At 51.1% G+C, this 27,409-nt stretch overlaps 1 protein-coding gene across 1 annotated transcript in view; it reads left to right on the forward strand.

Annotated features, from left to right (window-relative positions):
• PTH1R (parathyroid hormone 1 receptor) overlaps nucleotides 1–27,409 on the forward strand; it is an 81,871-nt gene that overhangs the window by 18,186 nt on the left and 36,276 nt on the right. Inside the window, exons 2-3 of the mRNA XM_063417507.1 lie at nucleotides 14,617–14,722; nucleotides 23,835–23,945. Of these exons, the coding sequence (XP_063273577.1) occupies nucleotides 14,617–14,722; nucleotides 23,835–23,945 (217 nt within the window). The remainder of the gene's footprint in view (nucleotides 1–14,616; nucleotides 14,723–23,834; nucleotides 23,946–27,409) is intronic.

Raw genomic sequence — 27,409 nt, forward strand, 5'->3', positions numbered from 1 at the left:
CCCATCCCATCCCATCCATCCCATCCCATCCCATCCCATCCCATCTTGTCCCATCCCGTCCCGTCCCGTCCCGTCCCATCCCGTCCCGTCCCATCCCATCCCATTATCCCATGGCACCCCATTATCGCATCCCATTATCCCATCCCATTATCCCATCCCATCCCATCATCCCATCCCATTATCCCTTTATCCCATTATCCCCTCGCCAAGCAGCCCCAGGCAGTGGAAGGGATTCTCCAGTCCCTGAGACTGGATTCAAGAATGTCTCCATGGCTGGGGACACGGAGAAATAGGAAATAGGGCAGGAAGGAAGGGAAGCTTTATTGGGAGAGGAGAGCAGGGATGAAGAAAACTGGGAGAAGGGAGCAGAGCCATAAAGGTGGGAAAGGAATGGATCCCAAGTTCAGTGGATCCTTTGGAGTTCGGGAGAACATTCAGGAAGTAGAATCACTTTTCTGCCATTTCCGGTTGTCCGGAAACTCTTCCCGAGTGCCTCAGGATTTCTCCCGGCACCAGGGGGCTGCTCCTGGCCACGGGAATGCACCCAGGATGGGCTGAAGCTGTGAGGGGCTGTGAACCTCCAAGGAAGCCCAAATCCATCAGCATGGATTGAATCCCACCACATTCAGTGTGGGGAAGCAAAGTTCTCTTGGACCCGTGCCTAGAGGGAATGCTGTGACCGGCTTTCCTAGAGGGAATGCTGAGATCCGTTTTCCTAGCAGGAATGTGGCAATCAGATTTCCTAGAGGGAATGCTGTGATCAGTTTGTTTTCCTAGAGGGAATGCCACGATCAGCTTTCCTCGCGGGAATGTTGTGATCAGTTTTCCTAGCAGGAATTCTGCGATCAGTTTATTTTCCTAGAGGGAATGTTGTGATCAGTATTCCTAGCGGGAATGCTGCGATCAGTTTTCCTAGAGGGAATGTCGTGATCGGCTTTCCTAGCAGGAATGTCGTGATCAGTATTCCTAGCGGGAATGCCGTGATCGGCTTTCCTAGCAGGAATGTTGTGATCAGTTTTCCTAGAGGGAATGCTGCAATCAGTTTTCCTAGAGGGAATGTCGTGATTGGCTTTCCTAGCAGGAATGTTGTGATCAGTTTTCCTAGAGGGAATGCTGCGATCAGTTTTCCATCTGAATTCCCATTGGAAAGGATCCGTTTGTGCCCAGGGGTGGCTGAAGGGGTGCAGGGACTTCCCCCAGGTCTGCTGGGAACCCACCAAGATCCTGAGCCAGCTCCTGTGTCCTGGGAAACCTGAGCCCCCTCCCCTCCCGCCTTTTCCTTTCATCCCTCTTCCGTCTGCTTCCCTAAGCCTGGCTTAGCGGAAGGCTCAGGCCTAAAGCCCTTTGGAGCTGCCGGGGCCATGTTAACAGACGCGGTTTCCCACTCTTTTCGTTCCGACTCCAGGTGCCAGAGGCCACTTTTCCCCTTCTCCTTCCCAAGCCCTCTCTCCATGCTCGTTACTTCCAGTTGGGATTCGTCACCCGCGAGGAACAGCTGGGATGCCATGAGTGTCCCATGGTGGTGACAAGGGACACCAGCGTTCCTGCAGGGAATTCTCCCAAGGAAAACAGGCCCTGGCTCAGCTGAACCCAGCTGGGCTTTTCCGACCCCAGTTCCTGGCTCCAGAGGGGTCGAACTCCACATTTTAGGAGATACGGAAGAAACTCCATTGTGGAAATGTGTGGTGTAACGTCCCTCCCTCTCCTCCATCCATGTTTATATTCCGACCTCCAACTCCTGAATAAAAACCGCAACCCTGAGGAATCTTTAATTAGTCCAAAATGGGAATTTTTTAGATTTTATTCCCTAAAGAATTGGGTTTATTTCGATAGAGTTTGTGCACATCTGGGCTGGCAGATGGATCATCTTCAAGGTCTCTTCTGAGCCTGACCATGCCATGATCTGCCCTTGCAACTGGAACTTCCCAGAAGCTTGGAATATATTGGAAAACTTGGAACCAGTCTGGTTTTTAGTTGAGGAATTTAGGCTGGCCAGAGTCTGGAAAATGCCCCAGGAGTGAGGGGAGAGAAATGGATCCGCTCGTGACCTTGAGGGCTCCAAGTTCAAACTTGCCCCAGGTTTTATTACCCAGCGAGGCATCCGGAGTCCAGGCTGGGGTAAAATGGAATTCCCTGCATCCATTGTTTGCTCACAGATCTGCTGGCGTGAGCTATTCCGAGATACAAAACCCCAGACGGAATTCCCGCCGTTATTCCAGAACAAAGCCCATTTCTCACGGATGAGGTCCCCGTCTCTTTTTTGGGAGGCATCCCATCTATTTTGGGGTGGTTTTTTTGTATGGAGAGGAGTCTGCGCTAAATTTAAGGCCCAGACAGGAGTAAATTCATCATCCCAAAGTCACGGGCCTGGGTGTGCCCCGAAATTCCCAGTGCTGCTCCGAGCGTTTCCAGCTGGGGCGCGGGTAACGCGATACCTGCACGTGCTGAGAGCCGGATCCGCCGGGATATTCCTGGACACAAACCCCGGATTGTGGCCGCGGGATTCTCGGGCGGGCTCTCAGTAAGGGATCCTTGCCCAGCTGACGTCAGCGGGGCGGCTCGGTTTCCACCGGCCGGAATTCCAGGTCTTTTTGCCGTGTCTCAGAGGGGCTGGGGATGGCTGCCGGGATTTGCGTCATTCCTGCTGGGGCAGGGGTTGGAAAATAGCACCAAGGGCCGGGGGGAAAATGCAGCCCTGCATTTCCCAACTCCGGGATGAGGAGCACGAAGGGAAGGTGTCAGTGGATGTTGGGATTTTATGAGCCCCAGACTGGGTTTGGATAACCCCAAACCCAAGCCAGGAATGTGAGGCTTAAATATCCTTTTTCCCTTGGTTTTAAGATGGAGAGTGGACTGAGATTGGATTTGGGGAACGGATTCCTGGCTGGGAGGGTGGGGAGGGGCTGCGATGGAATTCCCAGAGAAGCTGTGGCTGCCCCTGGATCCCTGCAAGCGTCCAAAGCCAGGTTGGACAGGGCTGGGAGCAACCTGGAATAGCAGGAATTGAATGGGTGGGAATGGATGGGGTGGGAATAGATGATCCTTAAGTTCCCTTCCATCCCAAACCATTCCCAGATTCCCTGATGTGGGACAGCCAGGCCTGAGGTGACTAAATCAGGGCCAGCCTGTTCTGGGAATGACCAATGGATTGAGGGACACCTCCAGATCTGCAGCAGGAAACGCCTGGAAGGATTCCTCTCCCAGGGATGGAACGACCCCAGGGAGAAATCCCAGAGCCAGGGTGTCCCTGATGTTCGAGGAAAGTGGGATGAGCCAAGCTCAGCAGGGAGGAAAGGCCAGCAGGACCAGGTGGCCTCGGCTTTGGGATAGTCCGGCCTAAAGTCCAGACAACACGGACAGAGGCAGAAAGTTGGGATTGTGGGATGCTGTGGATGGGCAGAGCAGGGAGGGGCCCCAAGGGAACAAGGGGACTCCAAAATTGTGGGGTGGTCACCCGGGGATGGCTGGGAAGGCTCAGCTCAGGGAATCGGGGCTTAAGCCAGACCCAGGGAGAACAAGGCCTTAGGCTGGTGGGGATGACTTAAAAGCATCTTGTTTCCCAAAAAAAAGAAAAATAGGGAATGGCCCTTTCCAGCACACACCCAGAGCTCCTGGCAGCATCTTTACAGCTGTGTCCAAAAACCCCAATCAGGAATAGTCACAATTGAGAATATTCCCTGATGGCAGGACTGGGAGATTTCCAGAGCCATAAAAACTTATTCCTATCCTGATTTCCAGAGTTTTTCTTCTTTTGTTTTTGGATGGAAAATCCCAGTTCACCTGCAGGGGGAAAGTGCAGGAGGCACCTGCGTGGTTCAGGTTTCCTTTCCCAATATTTCAATGTCATCCTGATCCCAGAGTCCTGGAATTCCAGATGGGTTTGAGTCAGAAGGGACCTTGAACACCCCATGGGCAGGGACCCTCCCAAGCTGATCCAAGCCTTGCCCTTGGACACTTCCAGGGATGGGGCATTCCACGAGTCCTGCTCCAGCCTCGCCTTCTCCCAGCTCTCCAACATCCCCGTGATCCCAATGGAATTTTTTTCCCCTCTTTTTCTTGTGGACAAGCCAGGTGGAGCCTCCAAAGCAGGATGTGAGCACTGTTTGTTGGAATCCCTGCGCCAGCCTCATCCCAAAAAAAAGTCTGTTTTCATCCGGACAAAAACTCATTACTTGTTTTACGGGCTCGTGGATGGGCACCGGCCTTGTTTTGGAATCCAAAGGGAATTTCTGGAAAAGCTTCCAGCCGGGACGGTGAAACACAGGGAGATATTTTTAGTGTGGGGTTATTGGGTTTTTTTTTTTTTTTTTTTTCTTTTTTTCCTTCCCATAAATCATGAGGGTCAGCCTTTGTCCGTGCTGAAAAGGTCACGGGTAGCCGGGAATTTTGGCTGCACCGGAGGGATCAGCACGTCCCTCATCCTGGAAAAGGTGATGGAATCCCAGGCGGGGGGTCCCCACCACTTGCAGGAGAGGCTGGTGATTAATGAGTGGCTTTTTTTTTAGGGAAAGCAGCAGCAGAAGGAAATAAATCCCAGCTCCAGCCAGGTGATCCATGATCCCCCACCGCAAAGCTCTTGGCCGCGGCAGGCAGCGCTTGGAAGGAAAACTCAGTTGCGACACTTTTAAGGAGGCTGAGGCTTATCAGGAACATCTGTCCCTGCCTAAGCCGGGCTGTTAACTTTATAAAGCCCGAGTTTACGGGGGGAAAGCCGGGGATTGGCACCGGGAACGGGAGTTCTGGGAAAGGCCCGCGGAGAGGGCGCAGAGCAGCGGGAGGAAGGCAAGCGCGTCCCTTTGGGTGGCGGAGCCGCTCCCTGTGAGCTCATCCCAGGCTCCCTTTACGGCCTCCCAGGGAAAAGAGGCACTTTTAGGGAATGATTTAAGGAGTGATTCACGGCCCTGTTTACGTGTCTGGGTTAGGAGGAGATAAATCACTCCTGGCACTCCAGGCACCGCCGGCTCCAACAAACCAAACGCTGCCTGGATCCGCTCGGGATTTCACTCGGGATTGAACTCCTCCGGCAGCAGGGCAGGGATGGGGTTTGTGCAGGGAATATTCTGGGATGAAGGAATGGGGCAGCCCACGGGCCTGGGTGCTGCTGCAGAGCCAGAGGGGTTCCCCAGCCGTAGCTCATCCCCTCAGGAAGAGAAATCACGGATATTTTGAGCAGATCTGGGCTGGCACGGACACAGCCCGAGGCGCCCAGTTCCCGTGGGATCTGCATGGATCAGCCGGATCCTCCCAAAATGGGATTTTTTTAAAAGGATTCGGGCCTTTTGGACTTGTCTGGTCTGTTTTGCATCATTCCAAACACAGTTACAACTGGGAAGACAAGTGTGGAGGGAATAGAGGAAGGGCTAGGTGGGGTATTGGAAAGAATTCCTGGCTGGGAGGGTGCTGAGGAGATGGGATGAAATTCCCAGAGAAGCCGTGGCTGCCCCTGGAATCCTGGCAGTGCCCAAGGCCAGGCTGGACAGGACTTGGAGCACCCTGGGATAATGGAAGGTGTCCCTGCCCATGGCAGGGGTGGAACGGGATCATCCTCAAGGTCCTTTCCATCCCAAACCATTCCCTGATTCTGTGTTTAAGCACCAGGATGTGTTATTTCCTCTGACCACCTCCCTCACCCCAGTGGTTTGTTCCATGCTTTTCATGGAGATCTGTCTAAGCCTGGCTTTCCCTGTGTTTGTGGATAGTCTGGGACAGAGGTGGCCCCTGGAATTTGGGGATGGGTCGGGAGAGCGCTGACTCATGGAGCAAAGGCATCACCACCTGCAGCCTCGTGTCCCACAGGGAAACATCCGGGGCATTTTCCCAGCAAATCCAACAGGGAGGCAAAAATAAAAAACCTTCAGGGATTGACCAGACTGAGGAATTTGTGGTTCCAAGAGAGGGATGGAAACCAGGAGCTGGAGTCAGGGGGGAATCTGAAGAGACGGGAAGTGTCCAAGGCCAGGTTGGACAGGGCTTGGAGCAGCCTAGGACATTGGGAATTGTCCCTGCCATGGCAGGGGTGGCACTGGATGATCCTTGAGGTCCCTTCCAACCCAAACCATTCCAGGCTGGTGCTGGATGTTTGGGCTCTCCCATGCAAACCCAGAACTCCTTTCCCAAACGTGATTCCCTGCACGAGGCTGGGATTCCTGCCTGGATAAATCCAGAGCCAGGATCTTCCCCATGGCTGCGGCGATGCTCCGACCTCGGCCGGGGAACATCAGCCTTGTTGGAGTGATATCCAGGCCAGCAGCTCCCCTTCCCACTCTGGAAATCCTTCTTTTCCCGCCCTGACCTCCAAATTTCCGGGATATGGAGCTCACTGGAGTAACTGGATGGGCACAGCCCCAGCCCCAGCACGGCAGCTCCCATCCTGAGGGACAACTGAGCTTTTCTCAAGCTGCAGCAAGGGAAATACAGGATAGATATCAGAAAAAGATTTTCACAGAAAGAGTGATAAAATACTGGAATGGTCTGCCCAGGAAGGGGGTGGAGTCACCATCCCTGGGTGTGTTTAAGGAAGGACTGGATGTGGCACTGGTGCCATGGTTTAGTCGAGGTGTTGGGGATGGGTTGGACTCGATGATCTTGGAGGTCTCTTCCAACCTGGTGATTTCATGATTTTGTGATTCTGTGAGTTCTGTGAATCCTGTGAATTCTGAGACTACTGTGATTCTGTGAATTCTGGGATTCTGGGATTCTGGGATTCTGTGAATTCTTTATGATTCTGGGATTCTGTGAATTCTGTGAATCCTGTGATTCTGGGATTCTGTGAATTCTGTGAATCCTGTGAATTCTGAGACTACTGTGATTCTGTGAATTCTGTGAATCCTGTGAATTCTGTGACTTCTGTGAATTCTGTGACTTCTGTGATTCTGTGATTCTGTGAATTCTGTGAATTTTATGAATTCTATGAATTCTGTGAATTCTGTGAATTCTGTGAATCCTGTGAATTCTGAGACTACTGCGATTCTGTGAATTCTGTGAATTCTGTGAAGTCTGTGAATTCTGTGACTTCTGTGATTCTGTGATTCTGTGAATTCTGTGAATTCTATGAATTCTATGAATTCTGTGAATTCTGTGAATTCTGTGAATCCTGTGAATTCTGTGAATTCTGTGATTCTGTGAATTCTGTGAATTCTGTGAATTCTGTGACTTCTGTGACTTCTGTGATTCTGTGATTCTGTGACTTCTGTGAATTCTGTGAATTCTGTGAATTCTGTGAATTCTGTGACTTCTGTGACTTCTGTGATTCTGTGATTCTGTGACTTCTGTGATTCTGTGAATTCTGTGAATTCTGTGAATTCTGTGACTTCTGTGACTTCTGTGATTCTGTGAATTCTGTGACTTCTGTGATTCTGTGAATTCTGTGAATTCTGTGACTTCTGTGATTCTGTGATTCTGTGACTTCTGTGATTCTGTGAGTTCTGTGAATTCTGTGAATTCTGTGAATCCTGTGAATCCTGTGAATTCTGAGACTACTGTGATTCTGTGAATTCTGTGATTCTATGATTCTGTGAATTCCCTGCCCAATCCATGCTGGAACGTGTCCCTGCTGTCCCCAGTGTCCCCTGCTCGTGCTGCCCAGCGTGTCACGATCCATGAACGATCCCGAGGGAGCAGCTGCTGGCGCCGGGAGCTCCCTGAGGTTTCCCTGCTCCCGCTTGCGGCTCCTGGCACGCGGGAGCAGCGGAGCCCCACAGCCCTGGCACGGCATTCCCAGGGCGCGGATTCCGCCTCTCCCCGTGGTCCAACCCCACCGGCAGACGTGACCTGGCAGGAGTCCATCCCAAATCCGCAAGGAGAGGGGGGAGAGGGGGTGGGAATCGGGATGAAGAGGGGCTGGGGTGGGAACCGGGATGAAGAGCGGCTCCTGGCCGTGCCAGCATGGCATGAAATAAATATGAAATAAAGCAAAGAGCCATAAATGACATTTGTGGATGGCCTAAGAGATGTGACAGAGAGACAATGCAAGGATGGCCCTGCCCTCCTCATCTGCCTTAAGACCTCACCTCTGCCAGTGCTAACGAGGAATGCGAACGAATAATTGGAGTAGATGAGTAAAATGAGCAGAGCCCTGCCTGCCCCGCAGCCTTCCTTACATCAAATGGTCAAAGATTGGTCAAAGTTTGTGGAGAAAAGGGAATTTCCTGATATATCACAAAAACTATTCCTGGTCTTAGGGTAACGCCTCAACAGGATAATGCAAGGGCACCGCCAGGAGGTTGTGCCAAAAATGTGGGAAGCTGGGCAAAGCTGTGCCCCTTGGCACGGCATTCCCGGGGCATGGATTCCGCCTTTTCCTGTGGTTCAACTCCGCCAGCAGATGTGGCCTGGCAGGAGTCAATCCCAAATCCCTGCCAGGGCAGCGGGCAGGGATGTGGGATTGATCATTCCGGCACAAATCTCTTGGGAGAGCGCCCCAAGCCCCCGCAGGGACATCAGAGATGGGAAGGGAGGGAAGGGAGGGTTTTGCTTCCAGCTCCATTTCTCCAGAGGGAGGGGAGAAGGGACAGCTGCTCCAGGGAGCTCCTCTCCCTCTAGGAAAGAGAATTGCTGGGATTAGGATGCAGCTGGATGTCTGAACAAACGCTCCGGGGAAAGGAGCAGGTTACCCTGACCTGAAGGATTTGTGCTATCCCAGGTTTCCAAGCTGCAGCAGGGAAGTCGTGCCAAGATTTTGCCTCTCTCCCGAAATTTCTGGGCTGCCTGAGCCAAGAATTCCCAGTCAGGGCTGCTGGAAGGTGAGGGGTTGGTGATTTGGAAGGAGGAAAAATCAGGAAAATGGGGGGGAAAAAAAGGGGAAAAAAAAAAGGAATCAATCCCAGCATGGCCTGGAGCAGCTGCATTGGAATTTCAGACAAACCTGTGGACAATTTTCCCGTGGGAAGGCTGGAATTTGGGAGCAGGAGCTCTTTTCCCATTCCTGGTGGAGGCAGAACTCCCCCAGTCCCAGGGGAGGAGAATTGCCTGCTTCTCCAGGAATTTCTCCCAAATCCATCTTTTCCTCCCCTCCTCCTGAGGCAGACGGACCAAAAACTTTGGGATAGTCCTAAGGGATAAGGCAGGGAAAGGGGAGAAGCTTTGCTGGGCCTGCAGGAAACTGAGGCAGGAGGGCTGGATCTGCTTTTCACATTCCCAGGTGGAATTCCTTAGGGAGCTTGAAGTCACCGAGGTGTGCAGGATCTGAATGTCTGGAGTTCAGTAAGACAAGATCACTCGGAATTCCCAGGTGAATCCTGAGGATGTTTTGCCTCTTGTGGGATATTCCTGGTTTTTACCTGCAGCAGGGAGGTGCAGGACAAGGGGTCAGAGGTGATCCCAAATCCTGGCTCGGCTTCTTTGGGAGACTTGGAGTCACCTCCAGAGGTCCCTTTTGGCTCGAAAAGCTGGGCTGGAGGAGGACGAGGACTTCTCCAGGGGGAAGCATTCCATGAGTGGGAAGCATTCCATGAGTGGGAAGAACTCCATGAGTGGGAAGAGTTCTGTGAGTGGGAAATATTCCATGAGTGGAAAATATTCCATGAGTGGGAAATATTCCATGAGTTGGAAATATTCCATGAGTGGGAACCATTCCATGAGAGGGAAATATTCCATGAGTGGGAAGAGTTCCACGAGTGGGAAATATTCCATGAGTGGGAAGTATTCCATGAATGGGAATATTCCATGAGTGGGAAATATTCCATGAGTGGGAAATATTCCATGAGTGGGAATATTCCATGAGTGGGAATATTCCATGAGTGGGAAATATTCCATGAGTGGGAAGTATTCCATGAATGGGAATATTCCATGAATGGGAATATTCCATGAATGGGAATATTCCATGAGTGGGAAATATTCCATGAGTGGGAAATATTCCATGAGTGGGAAGAGTTCTGTGAGTGGGAAATATTCCATGAATGGTAATATTCCATGAGTGGGAAATATTCCATGAATGGAAAATATTCCATGAGTGGAAAGAATTCTGTGAGTGAGATATATTCCATGAGTGGGAAATATTCCAATGAGTGGGAAATATTTCATGAGTGGGAAGAGTTCCATCCATGAGTGGGAAGCTTTCCCTGAGTGCAGGACCCCGGTGGGATGGAGGAGGATCCAGAGGGTAAAGTGGGAATCTCTTGGAAAGGCACCACAAATCTAAGTTCTCCTGGATAAACGGCATGTGCTGAATGCAAATGGTGGATTCCCAATCCCTGGAAGTGTCCAAGGTCAGGCTGGACAGGGTTTGGAGCACCCCGGGATCGTGGAACACATCCTTGCCCGAGGTTTGGAATGGGATGATCCTTAAGGACCCTTCCAACCCAAACCTTTCCAGAACTGAGGTGTTTTCCCTTTTCCCTTCTTTCTCCTGCACCCCTTTCCCCTTCCCAGCGATTCCCTGGCGCTCTCCCTGCAGATCCCAGTATTCCTTGCCCTCAATCCCAAAAAATCTGTTTGCCTGGAGCTGCTTCCTGAGCTGCTGCCAGGGAAGCGGCACAGAAAGGATCCCGTTATTCCCAAAAACAAGGAATTATTTATTCCCATAAACCAGGATGACCGAGACCTCCCCAGGGACATTTGGGATTTGCTTTCATGGCTGGGACATCAGCCAGGGAATGGAAATTCCAGAGGAATTCCAGAGGAATCCTCACCCTACCCCACAGGCTCCAGAGGGGCAAGGAAAGGGGATGAAAATGGATCCAAAGGGATTTTAGAGCCTCAGGATAAAGTTGTTGTATCCCTTCCCTTCGGCATTTCTGCTTTCTCCGGACAAGGAGAGGGAAAAACAACATTCCCAGATTTTTTCCCCATGAGGAACTTCTTATTTCCAAGCAAAACCCAGCACTGGGAAGGGAGAAGGGGGTGACTGAGCAAGAGGAGCAGGTGGGATTCAGTTGGAAAAGCGGGAAGCCCTGGGAGGAGCCTCCATCCCTTCCAGGTGCTCCTGGGGTGGGATGGCAGGAATGAACCCTGCAAATCCATCCAGGGATTTGAAAATTCCTGAAATTTCAAAAAAATTTTGAAAATCTTTCTTTAAAAGGTTTGAAAAGCTGAGCCTGTGGATCAGGATCGGGATAAGGCTGTTCCTGGGGTGAAGTGAATGCCAAGAAACTCAGCGCAGGAATTTCTGCCGAGGAAATTTAGGGAAAGCTGGTTTCAAGGGATTTGCTGGCAGCTTTTAGAGGGATTTCTAGAGGGATTAAGCCTGCAGGGACAGGATAACCTCGAGCTCTTCCTCCAAAACAGCTGGATTTGGGAGCTGGACCCGTCTGGGACAATTTCTGCCTTCCCTTGGACACTCCTCTTGCTCCCAGAATTCCCATCAGCAAAAATTCCTCCTCAAAAAAACCTTCTCAGTGCTCCTGAGTGGCCAAATAATGGGAAAAAAAGTGGGAGAGAAGGAAAGAAATCCCAAAAAAGGCTGATCCAATTTATTTCAGGTGCTGGTTTGAGGCTGGAATAAATTCCAGCTGCTCTGGGCAGGTAAAGGCTGTAAGAGGAGCTCAGGTTGGTAAAGCTCATCCTGGATATTCCCAGTTTTTCATCAAGGCAGGGATTATTGGGAAAAATATGTCCTACATTTATTCCTTTCTGTTGGTTAAAGGGTTTTACCAGGATGAGAGATTTTTTGGGATGAAAGGGTGAAGGCTCATGGGAATCTGATAAAAGAGGAGGGAAATGTTGAATATGGGAATTTTGAGGAGCTATTGGCTCTGGGATTCACTGGGATGAAAAATTCCCGGTGCCTTTTATTTCCTTTTTCACTGTCCTGAGCAGAATGTGCAGGGATCTCATGGAATAAATGAGCTGAAGCCAATCCCGGATATTAGTGTGGATTTGGGGATTCTCAGCATGGCACAGGTGACCTTAAAAAGAGAGGAAATCCATGGATATTGATGGAAATATCCCTTTTTTGCCCAATATTCCCTCCTAGCCCAATTCCAGGAGGTGCCAGTTTAGGAGAAGAGGTGACATTCGAGGGCTGTCACCTCCCAGCTTTGGGGCAGCAGCAGTTTGGGACATTCCTGCCCCCAGGATTTGCATCCAGGCTCTGGATTTTCCCATCTCCTGCTGGATTTGGGCTTTGTTCATTTGTCTGATCTTGCTCTGGATCCTGGTTGGGATTTCTCGGGATTTTCCAGTCCTTGTTCTCTTCATCTGAGTCTCAAATCCTGCAAATTAGGGATTCATTTCCCTCCTTTCTCCGTACCCTACGGACCTCTCATCCTGGGACCTCCATCCCTGTTTTCCCCCCATCCAAAGGGATCCAAATCCCTTCCAAAGCAGCGGCTGCTTCATTCCCAGCACTTCCCACCCATTCCCAAATCCTGAAGCCCCACCTGGGCACCCCTGGAAGTGAAGCCGCTTCTTTTGCTGCCTGGGAATCTCCAGATTCCCAAAAAATTGGCACAGATGATTCCTAATGGCCTCAGCAAGGCCCTTCCCTGGCAGCTTTTTTAGGATCAGGTGTTGGGATTGTTTTCCAAGGGAAAGCTTTGCCCAGCCCAAGCCAAAGGTGCCTCAGATCAGGAAATTATCACAAGGAATTCCTGTGGATTCCTTTAACTTTGGACAGACAGGCTGGGAAGAGAAGCAGGGAAGCTCTGCCTTAAAACCAGGAGATCCAGGGCAGGAAAATCCAAGGAAAATCAGGAAAATGTGCGGTCAGGGAGTTGAAATTCCTCCAGCAGCTGGAAGATCCAAAGGTGCTCCAGGTTTTTGAGCTCTGGGTGTTTGTGCTGTCCCACCTGCTGCCCCTTGATCCCAAATCTGAGGATTCCAGGGCTGGATAATCCTCAATCCCTGGGGATCTTTTAAAGCTCCATCAGATGTCCCCCGAGGGGTTGGGATAGAGGGAATGCCAAGTTCCCAGCTCCCAGCTCCCAGCCTGGTTTTCCCTGGGTGTTCAGTGGGATTTATCCAGCACCATTCCATAGTTTTCCCAAAAGCTTTTGAGAACTGATGTCTTCAAACTCCAGGATTCAGCGAAAATCTCTGGTTTAATCCATAAATTTATTTACATTTGCATTTCAGCCCCTCTGACGGAGGGGAAACCCACAAGGTCAGGCCCAAAATGGATTTTTTTTACCATTTAAGCCATTTTTGGGGAGGAGAGGAGGGAATGTGGAGTCGGTTTTGGTGGATTTTTTTAAGGATCAGGCAGGTTTAGGAAATTGAACCTGATCTGAGCTCGGAGCTCTGTCTCTGCTCAGCTCCAGGCCCAGCCCGTGGAGGTTTTTCCCTTTTATTTCTGGGAACGAGGATGTGTTTTCTGTGCATCCCTCCAAGCACAGCCAGAGGAGCCGAGGGCTGAGCGTGCTTGGGATGAATCCCTTGGAATTCCTGAGGTCCCATCCCTCTAAATCCAGCCTAACTCCCCCAGCTTTGGCGGAATCGCTCCGGCTTTGCGCGGATCCGAACGCCAGCGGGAGCCGACCCCGCGCTCTTCTGTTCCCAGTCCAAGCTGAAATGAGGGATGGTGCCTTCCATGTGGACAGGCCAAACATCTGGGAAGGGCTGGAGCCGTTCCCATTAACGTGGACGCGGTTTGGAAGCGGCTCCCGCTTGTGCAGGGTTTTTCAGCCTGGATTCGTTCCAGGGACACGAAAACCCAACTCCCGTTTGACTCCCGGCCCCTTATCAGATTGAACTCGGCAGCTGCGTGTCCCCTGCCCCCGTTCCTCTCCCCGGGAGCCCGCTGGGAAATCGAATCCCGGGTTCTTCGGGAGCTGGGATTCATTAACCCTCCTTGTGTCGTTTGGAGGGAGGTTTTGTCGGGAGTTAATTGGCGCTCGCCTGGTTCCTGTTACTGACTTGGCAAAGGGAATGGACTGGGAAGGAGAGAAGAGACCTGGATTCGGGATAGAGATGGCTTGGGGAGCGCAGGGAAATCATGGAATGGTTTGGGTTGGAAGGGATCTTAAGGATCATCCCATCCATGCCTGCCATGGGCAGGGATGCCTCCCACTGTCCCAGACTGCTCCAACCTGGCCTTGGACATTCCAGGGATCCAGGGGCTTTGGGACTCCCAGCCCAGCCCCTCCCCACCCTCCCAGCCAGGAATCCCTTCCCAGTCTCCCACCCAGCCCTGCCCTCTGGCAGTGGGAGCCATTCCCTGTGTCCTGTCCCTCCAGCCCTTGTCCCCAGTCCCTCTGCAGCTCTCCTGGAGCCCCTTCAGGCCCTGGCAGGGGCTCCGCAGTCTCCTGGAGCAGAGGGTGGGAGATGCTGTCAGCCCCCAGCCCTGCCTGGGGCAGATCCCTCCACACATTCCTGGGATTCAGGCAGGATTTTATGGAGCCTGATGCCTGTGGATGAAATCCGGGTGCAGAGGAGGAAGCAGCGTGGGAAGTTGTAATTGCTACGAGGAAGGAGCCCTTGGCATTAAATTATTTTCTAGGAGTGTTTTCCTCCTGGAGAGCAGCCTCATCCCTGGAATCCGGGATGCTCCATCCCAAAACTTCTCCCTCCACGTGTGAACGTGCACGATGGGATCAGCCCCGGCCTGTGCTTCCTCCGCCACATCCGTGGGGGAGGATTCCACGGAGGAGCCGTTCCTTGGGACACCCCCGCAGGGGCTCTCAGGGAATTCCGGACGAGGGTTTGGGGCTGGGGTCTGACCTCGCTGTGCCCTCCCTGCAGGTGGATGCCGACGATGTCATCACCAAGGAGGAGCAGATCTTCCTCCTGCTGAAGGCCAAGGCCAAGTGCGAGCGCCACCTGAAAGCCAAGGTGCCCAAGGTGCACGGTGAGTGTTCCCAAATCCCGGGGCGGGACCTGCACCCATCCCTGCTCCTCCCAGCCCTTCCCCCTGGGGGTTTTTGTCTTCTTTTCCTCTGTCAGAGCCAGGATTAAATGCTCAGAGTCGAAGTTTTTGGGTTTGGATTCAGATGTTTATCAATCCTTATCTATGTCAAAGTCTCACAAGCTGTGAGCTCTGGCTAACAGAGTGAAAATGGCTCTGTCTCTCTCTCTCTCCAAGGCCTTTTAAGCACAAACTGTCCAATTAAGAAATGACACCTGAATTATTTTTATTTTAACCCAATACCCAACCACCCCTGGCCCGCAATGCGGATTTTTCTACCCAATCACAAAACCCCACCCAGAGCCGTGGAGGAGAAGGTGAAAAAGCAGGACTGGCCTCTGCCCTGAACCCTCCACCTTGCTTTATATCCATCCCTGTATCCTAAACCCTCAAACTCTGAGTTTCCACCCTGTGATGTCACACACTGCTACCCAAACTCCACACCCACAATCCCAGCGCTGTCACTCCATTTTGGGAGCCTTTTCCACGGCCTCAGGTCAGTGCAGGTCTTGCCTGGGGGTCACAGAAAGCCTGGAATTCTCAGTGCCCGGGGTTCCAACATCCCCTCAGCCCCACATGCAGAGCAGGCAGGGAAGGAGGCAGTGGGAGCATCCCACTGGGTTGGATTTTCGGGATAGCCCATGGGGAGGTTTCAGAAAGCAAAGCTGTCGCAGACTTGTCCCACTCTAGAATTCCCAATGTTGAGGGTGCAGGAGGATGCAGAAGTTGTGGAATTACAGCCCTGATTGTTATTCCCAATGCACAGGAGAGAGCACCAACCACCAGCTCTGCTGGGATCAGAGAATTCCAGAATGGTTGGGGTTGGGAGGTACCTTAAAGATCCAGTTCCACTCCTCTGGAATGGGCTGGGACACCTCCCACTGCCCCAGGCTGCTCCAGCCTGGCCTTGGGCACTGCCAGGGATCCAGGGACAGCCACAGCTGCTCTGGGAATCCCAGCCCAGCCCCTCCCCACCCTCCCAGCCAGGAATCCCTTCCCAATCTCCCACCCAGCCCTGCCCTCTGGCACTGGGAGCCATTCCCTGTGTCCTGTCCCTCCAGCCCTTGTCCCCAGTCCCTCTGCAGCTCTCCTGGAGCCCCTTCAGGCCCTGGCAGGGGCTCTGAGCTCTCCCTGGAGCCTTCTCCTCTCCAGGGGAACATTCCCAGTTTTCCCAGAGCAGAGGGGCTCCAGCCCTGGAGCAGCTCCAGGACCTTCTCTGGACTTATTCCAGAGGAGAGCCACTATTCCAAATCCCAAAAAACCTTCGCCACCAGTGATAGGGAAAACAAAACATCACTCCAAGACCTCCTTCCTCACTTCTCTCTCCTCAGAAGGGCCCAAGCTCAGCTGAGCCTCTTCCTTCCTCTTCCTTTCTATTTTGGGCTGGAAAATCACTCCCAGCTGTGGGGCCAAGGAGGAAGGAGAGAATTCCTTCATGTGGGGAGCAAAGTCCTCACCCCCCGCTGATTTCTTTCCTCTCATTCCCGAGTGTGAATTCCCGGCTGGCTGGGGGACCCTTCAGTCCCCGGGGTGGGTGTCTGCTCCCACTCCCCTCGATTTCCCGAGAAAGCCGCGATGTTCCCGCACCTCTCTTCCCTCTGGGAAAACCGGGAGACCCAGGGGAAAGGCCCCCAAATCCATCTCTGCCACCTGCCCACCTGGGGGCCATAAAATCCCAGCTTCCCTTTGATCCCGAGCCTCCTGTTTTCCATCAGGAAACCTCAAGCCACATCCTCTGCCGCTCCTTTGTCCCCTCAGCCCCGCGCCCAATTAACACCTCGTTAATGAGCGCGGGTGCCAAGGCATTTCCTGCTGGTGTCTCGCTGCCCACCTGGTCCTGCTCCTTTTTCCAGCTTTTCTGAGGCTTTTTTGGGATCAATCCCCCTCCACTGTGGGCAGGGATGGGGATGGGATTGGCAGCCGGATTTGGGGGCTCCTTCCCAAGGGCAGAGCAAAGGGAGTGGATCCCAGGGATTTGGAGACGTGGGTTTGGTACTGGAACAGAAAAACTTCCAGCGTGCGGTGGTTTAATCCCACGGACACAAATCCTGCCTCTGGAAAAAGCAGAGCTTCATCCTGTACAGCGAATCCAGTCGGAAATAGTCCAAGAGGAGGAATCATCTGAATTTCCAGGCTTTGGAGACCTCACTCATGAGCAGAGGAGAATTAGAGCCAATTAATCTGCTCTAATCCAAAGGCAGGACGAATTCCCACTGAACCTTAAGCAAGGAATGGGTTTGTTTTGCTTTGGTGTTTTTGTTTTTGTTTTGTTTTGGTTTGGTTTGGTTTTTTGGATTTAGCACCCCAGAAATTCCCTTTAGAAGTTCCCAAACAAGGCAGGGATTTGCCAGACTGCCCCTGAGATGGTTTAAGGAGTCTGTGATCCCAACAGAGAGTGTTCCAGCTTGGAAAAGTTCTTCCCGCTTTCCAGAGGAGCTGCCATCCGCAGATTTTGGGATTTCAGATGCCCTTGAACACAGGGAAAGTGGTTGGGTCCAGCGCTTTCCTCCTTGGATGATCCAGAATTTGGGATGTGGTGTCTGTTTTGGGATCAGGGACATCCAGACCTGTGCCCTCTTCATCCACAGGGAGCATCTCATCCCATCACCTCTTCCCTCACTGCAGATCCCAAAGGAAAATCCGGGAAGGGCAACAATTCTGATGCTCCAGCTCCTGTTTGTAGATGGGATTTAGAAGGAAAAATTCATGAGGAAAAGTGGGGTTGTTTTGGAGCACGATAAACCCTGGATGTGGATCCGTGGTCAGATCCATGCTGGGTTTGTCATTCCAAAGGAAAAGGACACAAAGAGGCAGCAGTTCTGGGAGGATCCTCAGGAAAACACATCCCACGGTTATCCAAGGATGGGATTTCTCCAGCCTTTCTTAGGGACCCGTCTGTGGCGAGGGAAAAGATCCACATCCAGCTCTGCTGGGAGGGATCTGCCTGGAGAGCCAGGATCCCTCTGGGATCATCCTGGAGCGGCTCCAGCCCGGGGCCAGCCCTGCCGGCAGCCCAGCGGTGTCTGTCGGATGTTTGGGGAAGGAGAAAGTTCCCACTTAAAATTCCTGACCCCAGGCAACGACTTGAGGACTGGAGGGGGATCTCTCCTGGGAAACTCCTCACCGCAGGGGTCGCAGGAAAAGAGTCTTTGACCCCATTGCAGGAAGTGGGAGCATGTCCTGGCTGGGCAAGAAACATTTTCCAAAGAAAAACATCCTAGTGAACAAAAACGTTAAAAACCTCTGAAATTTCAAACTCTCTTCAGCCAGTAAAAACTCCAAATTCCCTTTTTTTCCCCCTAGAAAGTTCAAGATTGTGTTTTAGGGGAGGATGAGGTCTCTGCTGTCCCCCTGGATGGCTCACAGGGATCCTCCAGCCCCTCCCGGGTGTCCCTGGGCGCTGGCTCCTGATCCATGTGGCTCCCACACGGATCTGTGCCGCGGGGAGCCGGGGCTGAGCTGCTGCGGGAGCTTCCAGAGAGCCCCGTCAGGATTCGTGCGTCATCCCCACCTTTGGCTGAGGCACTGAGGGCTGCAGACCCAAAATACGAAACCAAAAAACCCCAAAGCCCTTCCCCCACAAGCATTTGGTTTCCTCCTTTTCTCTTTTTTTTTTCCCCTCCCGTTTTTTTTTTTTTTTTTTCCCCCTTAAATTTAGCCTCCAGATGAAAGCCTTCGGGAAAGAACAGGAAACCCGAAAATTTCTCTTCTCCCGACACAAATATTCCACCCCGGCCCTGGTGGGCAGCCGATGCCACCCCAAAGTTAAACCTGGAAGGGGATGAAGTGAAACTCCCAGCCCCGAGCCATCAGACCTGGCTTTATTTTTAATCCGTGAATTAAAAGCTTGTCTTTGCCGGGTTTGGAAAGGGAGATGGGACATTCTGTGGGGAAAGAAGAGGGATTTTTGCACAACCCTGTCATTAGCAGAGGCCGTGGCCAACCCTTTCTCTGAGGCTGAGGTGCTGCAGCTCCAAACCGGGTTGTTTTTTTAATAAATAAACCTATTTTCCCAGGAAAGGTGTTATTTTTAGTTGGGAGCCCGGCTCTGTTTACCCGGGTTGTGCATCCCAGTTTGGCTGCACTGTCCCTAAAGGACCTAGACCTGGCTCCAGGCTCTCGCTGGGCCTGAGGAACCCCAAAATCTGCTCCTGGTTTCCTCTCCAGAGGGTCCAGCACCATCCCAGGAGCTCCCAGGGGTCGGGAGAAGCCTCGGGCGCCGCAGAAATTAAGGGAGACAGAGGCATCCCAAGCCCCAAACCCCCCACCCCTCCATAAATCCATAATTTCTCCAGCTCTTCCCACCTTCTCCCAGTTTCTGTTCTCAGTCCTTGCAGGTGTGGCCCAAATTCTACAAAAAAATATCCCAAACCATTCCTTGTAAACATATTCCCAGCACAGTTTTGGCTTGGAAAAGCTGTCCCTGCCCCAGTGGACACCAGCTGGGGGGGTCAGCATGGACCAGGAGGCTTTTCAGGATGGAATTATGGACCAGGGTATCTTCTAGGATGGAATTGTGGACCAGGATAACTTCTAGGATGGACTTATGGACCAGGAGACTTTTTAGGATGGAATTCTGGACCAGGAGAGCTTCCAGGATGGAATTGTGGAGCAGGAGACTTTTGGTATGGCATTATGGACCAGGAGAGCTTTGAGGACGGAGTCACAGACCAGACCGTTCTTCTGGAGCGGGAGGGAGTTCGGAGTCATGGAATTATGGACCATGAAGGACTTGAAGGAGCTGAAATTGCTCGTTCCCATCTTGGAATGACTCCAACTTCCATGCGCTTCAGTGGGGGAGGGGAGATCCAAGAGATGTCCTGGTGGACAGGAGCCAGGGGATCCTGGAGGGATCCCATGTTTCCTTCAGGATTCATTTCCCCAGCACAGAAGTGGTCGGCGATGTCCTGGAATCACGAGGAATTCCAGAGCCATTCCTACCTTCCCTGTCCCCAGCTGTGAGAGAGACAGCCCTGGATTCGGAGGAGCTTCATCCACTGGCAAATCCCTGAGGGATAAACTGGATCGTCCCTCCAGCATTGCCTGGATGATGGATGCACACCCAAAACACTTTGGGATTTGGGATATGGGTGAGATTTCCTTGTTTTCTTAATAGTTTATGAATTCCTTTGGACTTCCGTCATCCATGAATCCTACTGTTTCTTCCAAGGAAAGAAATGCTTGACTTTCCTGTTTCCATGTCCTGAACTGCCTGGATTGATCCAAACAGCATGGTGGAACCCTCAAACTCATTTTCACCAAAATTCCAAGAGTTTTCCAATAAACTCTTCCAGCTGGATCCTTTGGAATTCTCTGTGCTTTGGATTATTGTTGCCAGTGTCTCAGGAGGGACTGACTTGTTATGAACAGGCCAAACTTCCCCAGTTTTCTGCTTTCTTCTTGGAATTCAGCCTGGATCTCCTCGGAGAAATGACCGGGAGAAAAGGAAAACAAAGGGAGAAGCCAAGCTGTTGATACTCCGAATGTTTTTATAAATTCAGGGGAAAAAAATGTTTGGAGGAGCTCTTCGGGCAAACAAACAAAAGGGAATGGCTGGTTTGGATTCCAGCACAATGGGAAATACGGGATTTTCCCTTCCTTTGCTTTATCGGGGATTCATGGAATGATTTGGGATTGGGAGGGGCTTTAAAGCTCATCCCATTCCACCCCTGCCACGGGCAGGGACAGCTCCTGCTACTCCAGGCTGCTCCAAGCTCTGTCCAGCCTGGTCTTGGACATTTCCAGGGATCCAGGGGCATCCACAAATTCCCTGGAAAAGCTGTTCCAGTGTTCCACCACCCTCATTATAAATAATTTCTTCCTCGTAATTAGCGGGAATGAAGCCTCCTGTGGTTTAAACCCCTCCCCCCCCGTGCTCCCGGGAGATCTCCTTAGATGGGAGGGTTGGAGGGATTCGGGATGGGAGAGGAGGATGGGGAGGCTCCTCCCCAGGACACAGAGGGCACAAACAGCTTCTGGCAGTGTTAAACCCCGGGAATGCGGATCCAACAATCCCGAAAGCGCGGCTGCTCCTGATATCAGTCCGTATTTCCATCGGAAAGAGGTTTTCCAAGAGCTTCAGTCCATGTAGGAACTCCTCACATCATTCCAGGAGCTTGACCTGTGGATGTTCCTCACCATTTTCCCAACCTGCAATCCCTGTTCCCCACCCAAAGCCTCTCTCTTTCCCCCATGGCTCCCAGGATTTTCAGGAAACAGCTGTGTTATCCTGAATTTTAGGGCGGTGTCCAGGGGGCAGCTCCCAAATATCCACCTGCCCTGCCCTTTAACTCCTCATCCAGCACCAGGGAATTCCAGGAAGGAAACAATCACTGAAATGTTTTGTCCCTGCTCCAAATTTTCCTGGAATGGCTTTTCCAAGCAAGGAATGGGGAGAGAGAGACCAGAGATGATGGAGAGGAGGAGGAAGAGATTTCCCTGGGGCGATGCAGGTCTTCCTGACAGCGATGGATGCTTTTGTTGGGAAGCTTGGACACTTCCCGAATTTTGATTCCCGCTGGATCCTAATGGCTTTAATCACTCAATTCCAAGATTAAATCATTTAAGGAATCATTTCCATGCAGAGGGGGAAATTTTTAAATGCAAAAAATCATCTTTTAAATATTTCTAGGGCAACTCTTGGCTCCCCAAATTGTCCCTGCTTAAAGCAGCGTTCCCAAAGTGCCCCACCCCTGTTCCCTTCAGCTTTTGGGGAGGATTTTGGGGGGCTCCAAGTACCCAAAAATCAACAATTGTGAGGTTTGTTATCAGTTTTCAATGTTTCCAGCACGAGGAGGATGCACCCACCACAAAATTCAGCACGTTCTTCTTTTCTGGCCACGTATTTCGGTGGGATGGAAAATGAAACCTCCTAAAAGGGAAATTGCCCTTTGCAATTTGTGAAGATTTTGGGAAAGTGGGCGATTTTCCCTCTCATTTCAGAGCACTTTTGGAGGAATGTTTTTCTCTCTGAGTTGTTTCTCCGCTGTGTTTCTTTTAATGTTTACTCAAATTGATTTATTTTGTCATAAGAGCTGATTTTATTTTAAGCAAGAGCACTTTGAGGGCTCCATTAAATCTTTATTTACTTTCTTGTCTGCAGAAAAGACCTCAAGGACATCAACATTTTGTCCTGAGCCAAATTTTGTGGGGCCCTGTGCTGGTTTTTTAGTTTGTTTTCTCTTTTTTCCTTTGTCTTTTGTACCTTCCAGAGGACTGAGAAATAAATAAACTCTTTTTTTCCCAGTGTAAGTTATCCTGCAAATAACGAGCCGGAGGGAAGGATTTTTCCCAGTTTTCATGAATAGGAAATGTACTTTCCTTCTCCTAGCGGGGCTTCGGGCAGAGAAAATGCAATAAATTATTTCCCTCTTTCTCATCACGCGGATGTTGCGGGATTTCAGCTCCTGAGCCTCACTCCCAGCCGATGCTTTAGAGGAAAGGCTGTGGTTTGTCTGGCCCTTTTCATCCTCGATAAATTAGAGATAAGAAATCAGCTGCTAAACGAGGACATTTCCAGGGTTTTTCATGTCCTGCAAACCACCAGAGGGAATCGATCTGTGTTGGCTCCCGCCCTGGAGCAGCCAAAGGGTTTTGAAGACATCCTGGTTTTCCTTTAATCCTGGGAAATCACGCTGGTGAGGAAGGATGGATTCCTGGGTGGTCGGAAGCTTTGATATCCGCGGAGCACGCAGAGATCTTGGCCCTGTGTGGATTTAGTTCCCAGAGGAGTTTTTTGAGGATCAGAGCAGGCAGTTCCTGTTCCTTTTGATTCCCAGGTAACTCCTGTGTCCGACACTTAATGAACTCCTGGCTGAGGACAGCTCAGGGAGCAGATTCGGGGCAGATCCGACACTTTTAGCGTTTCATGCTCAATATTCCGCCGCGGCTGGAATTTCGTGGCTGGGTGCAGTTATCCAGCCCAAAGCAGAGGAGTTCCCTGAGGACACAGAGCTGGGAGCCAGCGATGTCCTGGGGGATTGTGGAGCCCTTTGGAGGGACCTGGACAGGCTGGGGAGATGGGCAGGGAGGAAACTTCTGGAATTCAGCAAGGGCAAGAGCAGATCCTGGATCTGGGAATATCATCCCATTCCCACCTCTGCCATGGACAGGGACACCTCCCATTGTCCCAGGCTGCTCCAGCCTGGCCTTGGGCACTGCCAGGGATCCAGGGGCAGCCACAGCTGCTCTGGGAATCCCAGCCCAGCCCCTCCCCACCCTCCCAGCCAGGAATCCCTTCCCAATCTCCCACCCAGCCCTGCCCTCTGGCAGTGGGAGCCATTCCCTGTGTCCTGTCCCTCCATCCCTCGTCCCCAGTCCCTCTGCAGCTCTCCTGGAGCCCCTTCAGGCCCTGGCAGGGGCTCTGAGCTCTCCCTGGAGCCTTCTCCTCTCCAGGGGAACATTCCCAGCTCTCTCAGCCTGGCTCCAGAGCAGAGGGGCTCCAGCCCTTGGAGAAACTTCTCTAGAGTTGCCTCCTCTGGATCCCTCCAGCAGCTCCACATCTCTCTGATCCTGGGGATCCCAGAGCTGGACACAGTTTGTCCTTGCAGAATAACACTCGCAATAATCCGCACCTTCCAGAGCCGCACGCCAAGACGGGATCGGCAGCGATTCCTAGGACGGGTTTCTCCAATGGGATGAAGTTGGATTCCTCACGGAGAGCCCTCTCTGGCCTGGGGGTGGGCATGGGGTGTCCCTGTCGCTGTCCCTGACATGAAATGAACTGCACTGATTCCGTGAATTCTCAGCAGGACAGTAAAAAAAGCGGTTTGTTCAAATTGTGATTTATTTTATACTATTTGCAGAGACCAGTATGGTTGGATGGGCAATGTCAACACCTCTTCAACCACACTGGTCAAGCCAGAGGGACACCAAGAAGTCCCTCCTCTAAAAGGAATAAATTTCATAGATATAATTAACAAAACATCTCTTTTTGTGCACAGCAAATCTCCTGGGAAAGGAATTTCACAAACCAAATCATCCCAGGCGTGAGATCAGGGCGCCGCGTCCGCTCCGCAGGCGCAGTGACCCCTCTGTGTCCCCGCTCTCTCCGCAGATGGCTTCTGCCTGCCCGAGTGGGATGGCATCGTGTGCTGGCCCGAGGGCGTGCCCGGCAAGGTGGTGGCCATGCCGTGCCCCGAGTACATCTACGACTTCAACCACAAAGGTGGGTGCGGGCGCCCCAGTGGAATTCCTGGCAGCCAGGAATTCCAAAATTCCCGTCAGCATCCCTTTTTTCTTCCTCTCACACGGTGCCTCCCTTCCAAGCAGGAGAGGAAAGGAAACAAGCGGCCGTTGTTTATCAAGGGACATTGATAAAGATTATTGGAATTATTGGAAGAAAAGCATTGTATTATTTTTTACATTTGTTTAAATGAATATTTGGATCACATTTATTTAAATAGTTTTTACATTTATTTATATTTAAAATGTATTTTTACCTAAATTATTGGGAGAAGAGCTCAGTTTGAACTGAAATAACAACAGATTTCCTGCCTGCCCCTCACAGACATCCTAAACACCAATTACCTGCTCACAACAGGTTGTAAATCCTGGAGATTTCCAAACCTGGATTTGTTTGGTCCCACGAGCTCTGTGTAGCAATAGAACCCCAAAATATTCTTCCTCGGAGCTTTGTTAATTCAGTGTGCAGAGCCCTGCGGGGTGTCTGGGAGCAGAATGTGGGAATCCCTCCCTGTCAGTACCAGCAGAGTTTGGGGGATGCACAGAGGACATCCCTGGCAGCCAGGAATTCCAAAATTCCCATCAGCATCCCTTTTTTCTTCCTCTCACATGGTGCCTCCCTTCCAAGCAAGATAGGAAAGGAAAGAAGCAGCCATTGTTTATTAAGGAACATTGATAAAGATTATTGGAATTATTGGAAGAAAAGCATTGTATTATTTTTTACATTTGTTTAAATGAATATTTGGATCACATTTATTTAAATAATTTTTACATTTATTTACATTTAAAATGTGTTTTTTACCTAAATTATTGGGAGAAGAGCTCAGTTTGAACTGAAATAATGACAAATTTTCCTCCTGCCCCTCACAAACACTCTAAACACCAATTACCTGCTCACAGCTCCCTGTTGTAAATCCTGGAGATTTCCAAACCTGGATTTGTTTGGTCCCACGAGCTCTGGGTGGCAACAGAACCCCAAAATATTCTTCTAGCTTTTATTCCCCGCCTCGGGGCTTTGTTAATTCAGTGTGCAGAGCCCTGGTGGGTGTCTGGGAGCAGAATTTGGGAATCCCTCCTCGTCTCCCTTCCCCTCCACATTTTTTGGCTCGCTGGCGGTGCCGGGAAGTCTGAGGGTGTTTTTAGAAGTGACCAGAGCACATTTGGCTGCTCGGTGAGTGTTCCAAGCACCCAAGGAGGGCGAAAGGAGGGGAAAAGGAGGGAATTCAGACTCTCTGCGGGGAGCAGAGCACTGCTGGGGCTTCCAGAAGGCAAGGAAGGATATTCCCAGGGGTCCCAGTTGCTCACAGTATGTCCTGAGCATTCCAAGAGGGACCGAGAGCTGGGATTCACCCCCCTGGTGATTTCTCACTGTTCACCTCAAGAACCAGGAGGAACAAGGAGTCAGAGGATTATTTAGGGTGGAGAAGCCCTCCAGGATCAGTCCATCAATCCCCCAGCACTGCCAAGGCCACCCCTGACCGTGTCCCCAAGTGCCACATCCGCAGGGTTTTTAAATCCCTCCAGCAATGGGGGCTCCACCCCTGCCCTGGGCAGCTGTGCCAGGAGAGCCCTTTTGAGGAAGGAATTTTCCCAGTCTCCAACCCCGACCTCCCTTAGTGCAATCCTTCCCTTTTTTTCTCGATATCCCAACGTGGCTTGGATGTCTCATTTCACTGATATCCGCTGGATAAGTCAGGGAGTGTGGGAGTCCAACGGAGATCCTTAGATGATGGAATCAGAGAATCCGGAAATAGTTTGGGATGGAAAGGACCATAAAGATCATCCCATTCCTCCCCTGGATGGGCAGGGACACCTCCCACTGTCCCAGGCTGCTCCAACCTGGCCTTGGACACTTCCAGGGATCCAGGGGCAGCCACAGCTGCTCTGGAAATTCCATCCCAGTCCCTCCCCACCCTCCCAGCCAGGAATCCCTTCCCAATCTCCCATCCAGCCCTGTCCTCTGGCAGTGGAAGCCATTCCCTGTGTCCTGTCCCACCATTCCCTGTAAAAATCCCTTTCCATCTTTCCTTAGGCTCCCTACTCTCCCTCTGTAGCCCCAGGATCTGTGGGATTAATCCCTGTTTCCTGTGAGGGGATTTTGACACACACGTGATGCCACAATTCCCACAGGGACATCTGCACACGGATGTTTTCCTCTGCCAGCCGAATCCAAGGATGAAACCTTGCATTCCCTTCCTTCTGCATCCCCATGAGGAGGGCAGGGGGAAAAAAACATCCCTTGATGTGACCTGAACCTGCAAACAAAGAGCAAAATAGCACAAATCACTTTTTTTTTTCCATTGGGAGAAATACAAGGAATTCTGAGGATAATTGTGGGGTTTGTGGTTTTTCAAGTCTTCTGTCCTTGATTTGCAGACCCAGCATCTGAGCTTCAACTAAGGACAACTTATTAAAGGCTCTGTGAGGGTTCTCAGTTAAGAAATTGATAAAATTGATCAATTGACATGAAGATGGAAGTTGGTTTTTGCAGCCAAGCTTCCAAGCAGGCAGGAGGGACCCCCAGCATGGATGGGCTCCAGATTGGAATGGATTTTCTCCCATTTCCCTGCTGATCCCGAGTCTCCTCTCTTGCTGGAAAAACCCCTTTTTTTACTTAGAGACAGGGTTCCTGAGATGCATTTTAAAAGATTTTATTCTATTTTCAGTCTCATGAGAAGGGTGAGATGGTGCAGATGTTACAATTCATGCCACCACCATCAGAAGCCAAACTATTTCCCAATTACAACACATTATAAGTGGTTTTTGGCCTACCAGCCTTTGCCACACCATGCTGCTCATGCTTCTGAGCCAATCATCGATTAAAATACCCCATGTGGGTTTTGCTACAATACATCTTTCACAGTTTTATTTCTCCAAACTATCTGGTCTATTTGCAAAGTCATCCTTTGAAACTTGTTCTAGTTCAGTTTCTCTCTCAACAATGTCTGTCCTACTCCACGGCCTTTCTAAGTCAGCACACTTTATTTTAAAGTTTGCACACAGATGCACGAGACTGCGTGAGCCTTCTGTCGGGCTTTGAGAATCTTCTACAAATCCATTTTCCACATCCCCCCCTTTCTCTTGAACAGAAAAACCTTTTTTGATGGCCTTGTTCGTCATTTGCCATACACAGTGAACCGCAAGGCACTATCTCTAATATTGCTGCTCCAACAATCAAAACGTTAGTCAGCACACTTTATTTGAGTTTGCACACGGATGCACGAGACTGAGAATTCCCTACAAATCCATTTTCCACATCTCCCCCTTTCTCTTGAACAGAAAAACCTTTTTTGATGGCCTTGTTCGTCATTTGCCATACACAGTGAACCGTAAGGCGCTATCTCTAATATTGCTGCTCCAACAATCAACACGTTAGTCAGCACACCTTATCTCAGAGTTTGCACGCGGATCCACAAGACTGCGTGAGCCCCCTGTCAAGCTTTGGGA

Source organism: Prinia subflava, chromosome 1 (assembly GCF_021018805.1).
Source record: "Prinia subflava isolate CZ2003 ecotype Zambia chromosome 1, Cam_Psub_1.2, whole genome shotgun sequence".
NCBI lineage: Eukaryota > Metazoa > Chordata > Aves > Passeriformes > Cisticolidae > Prinia > Prinia subflava.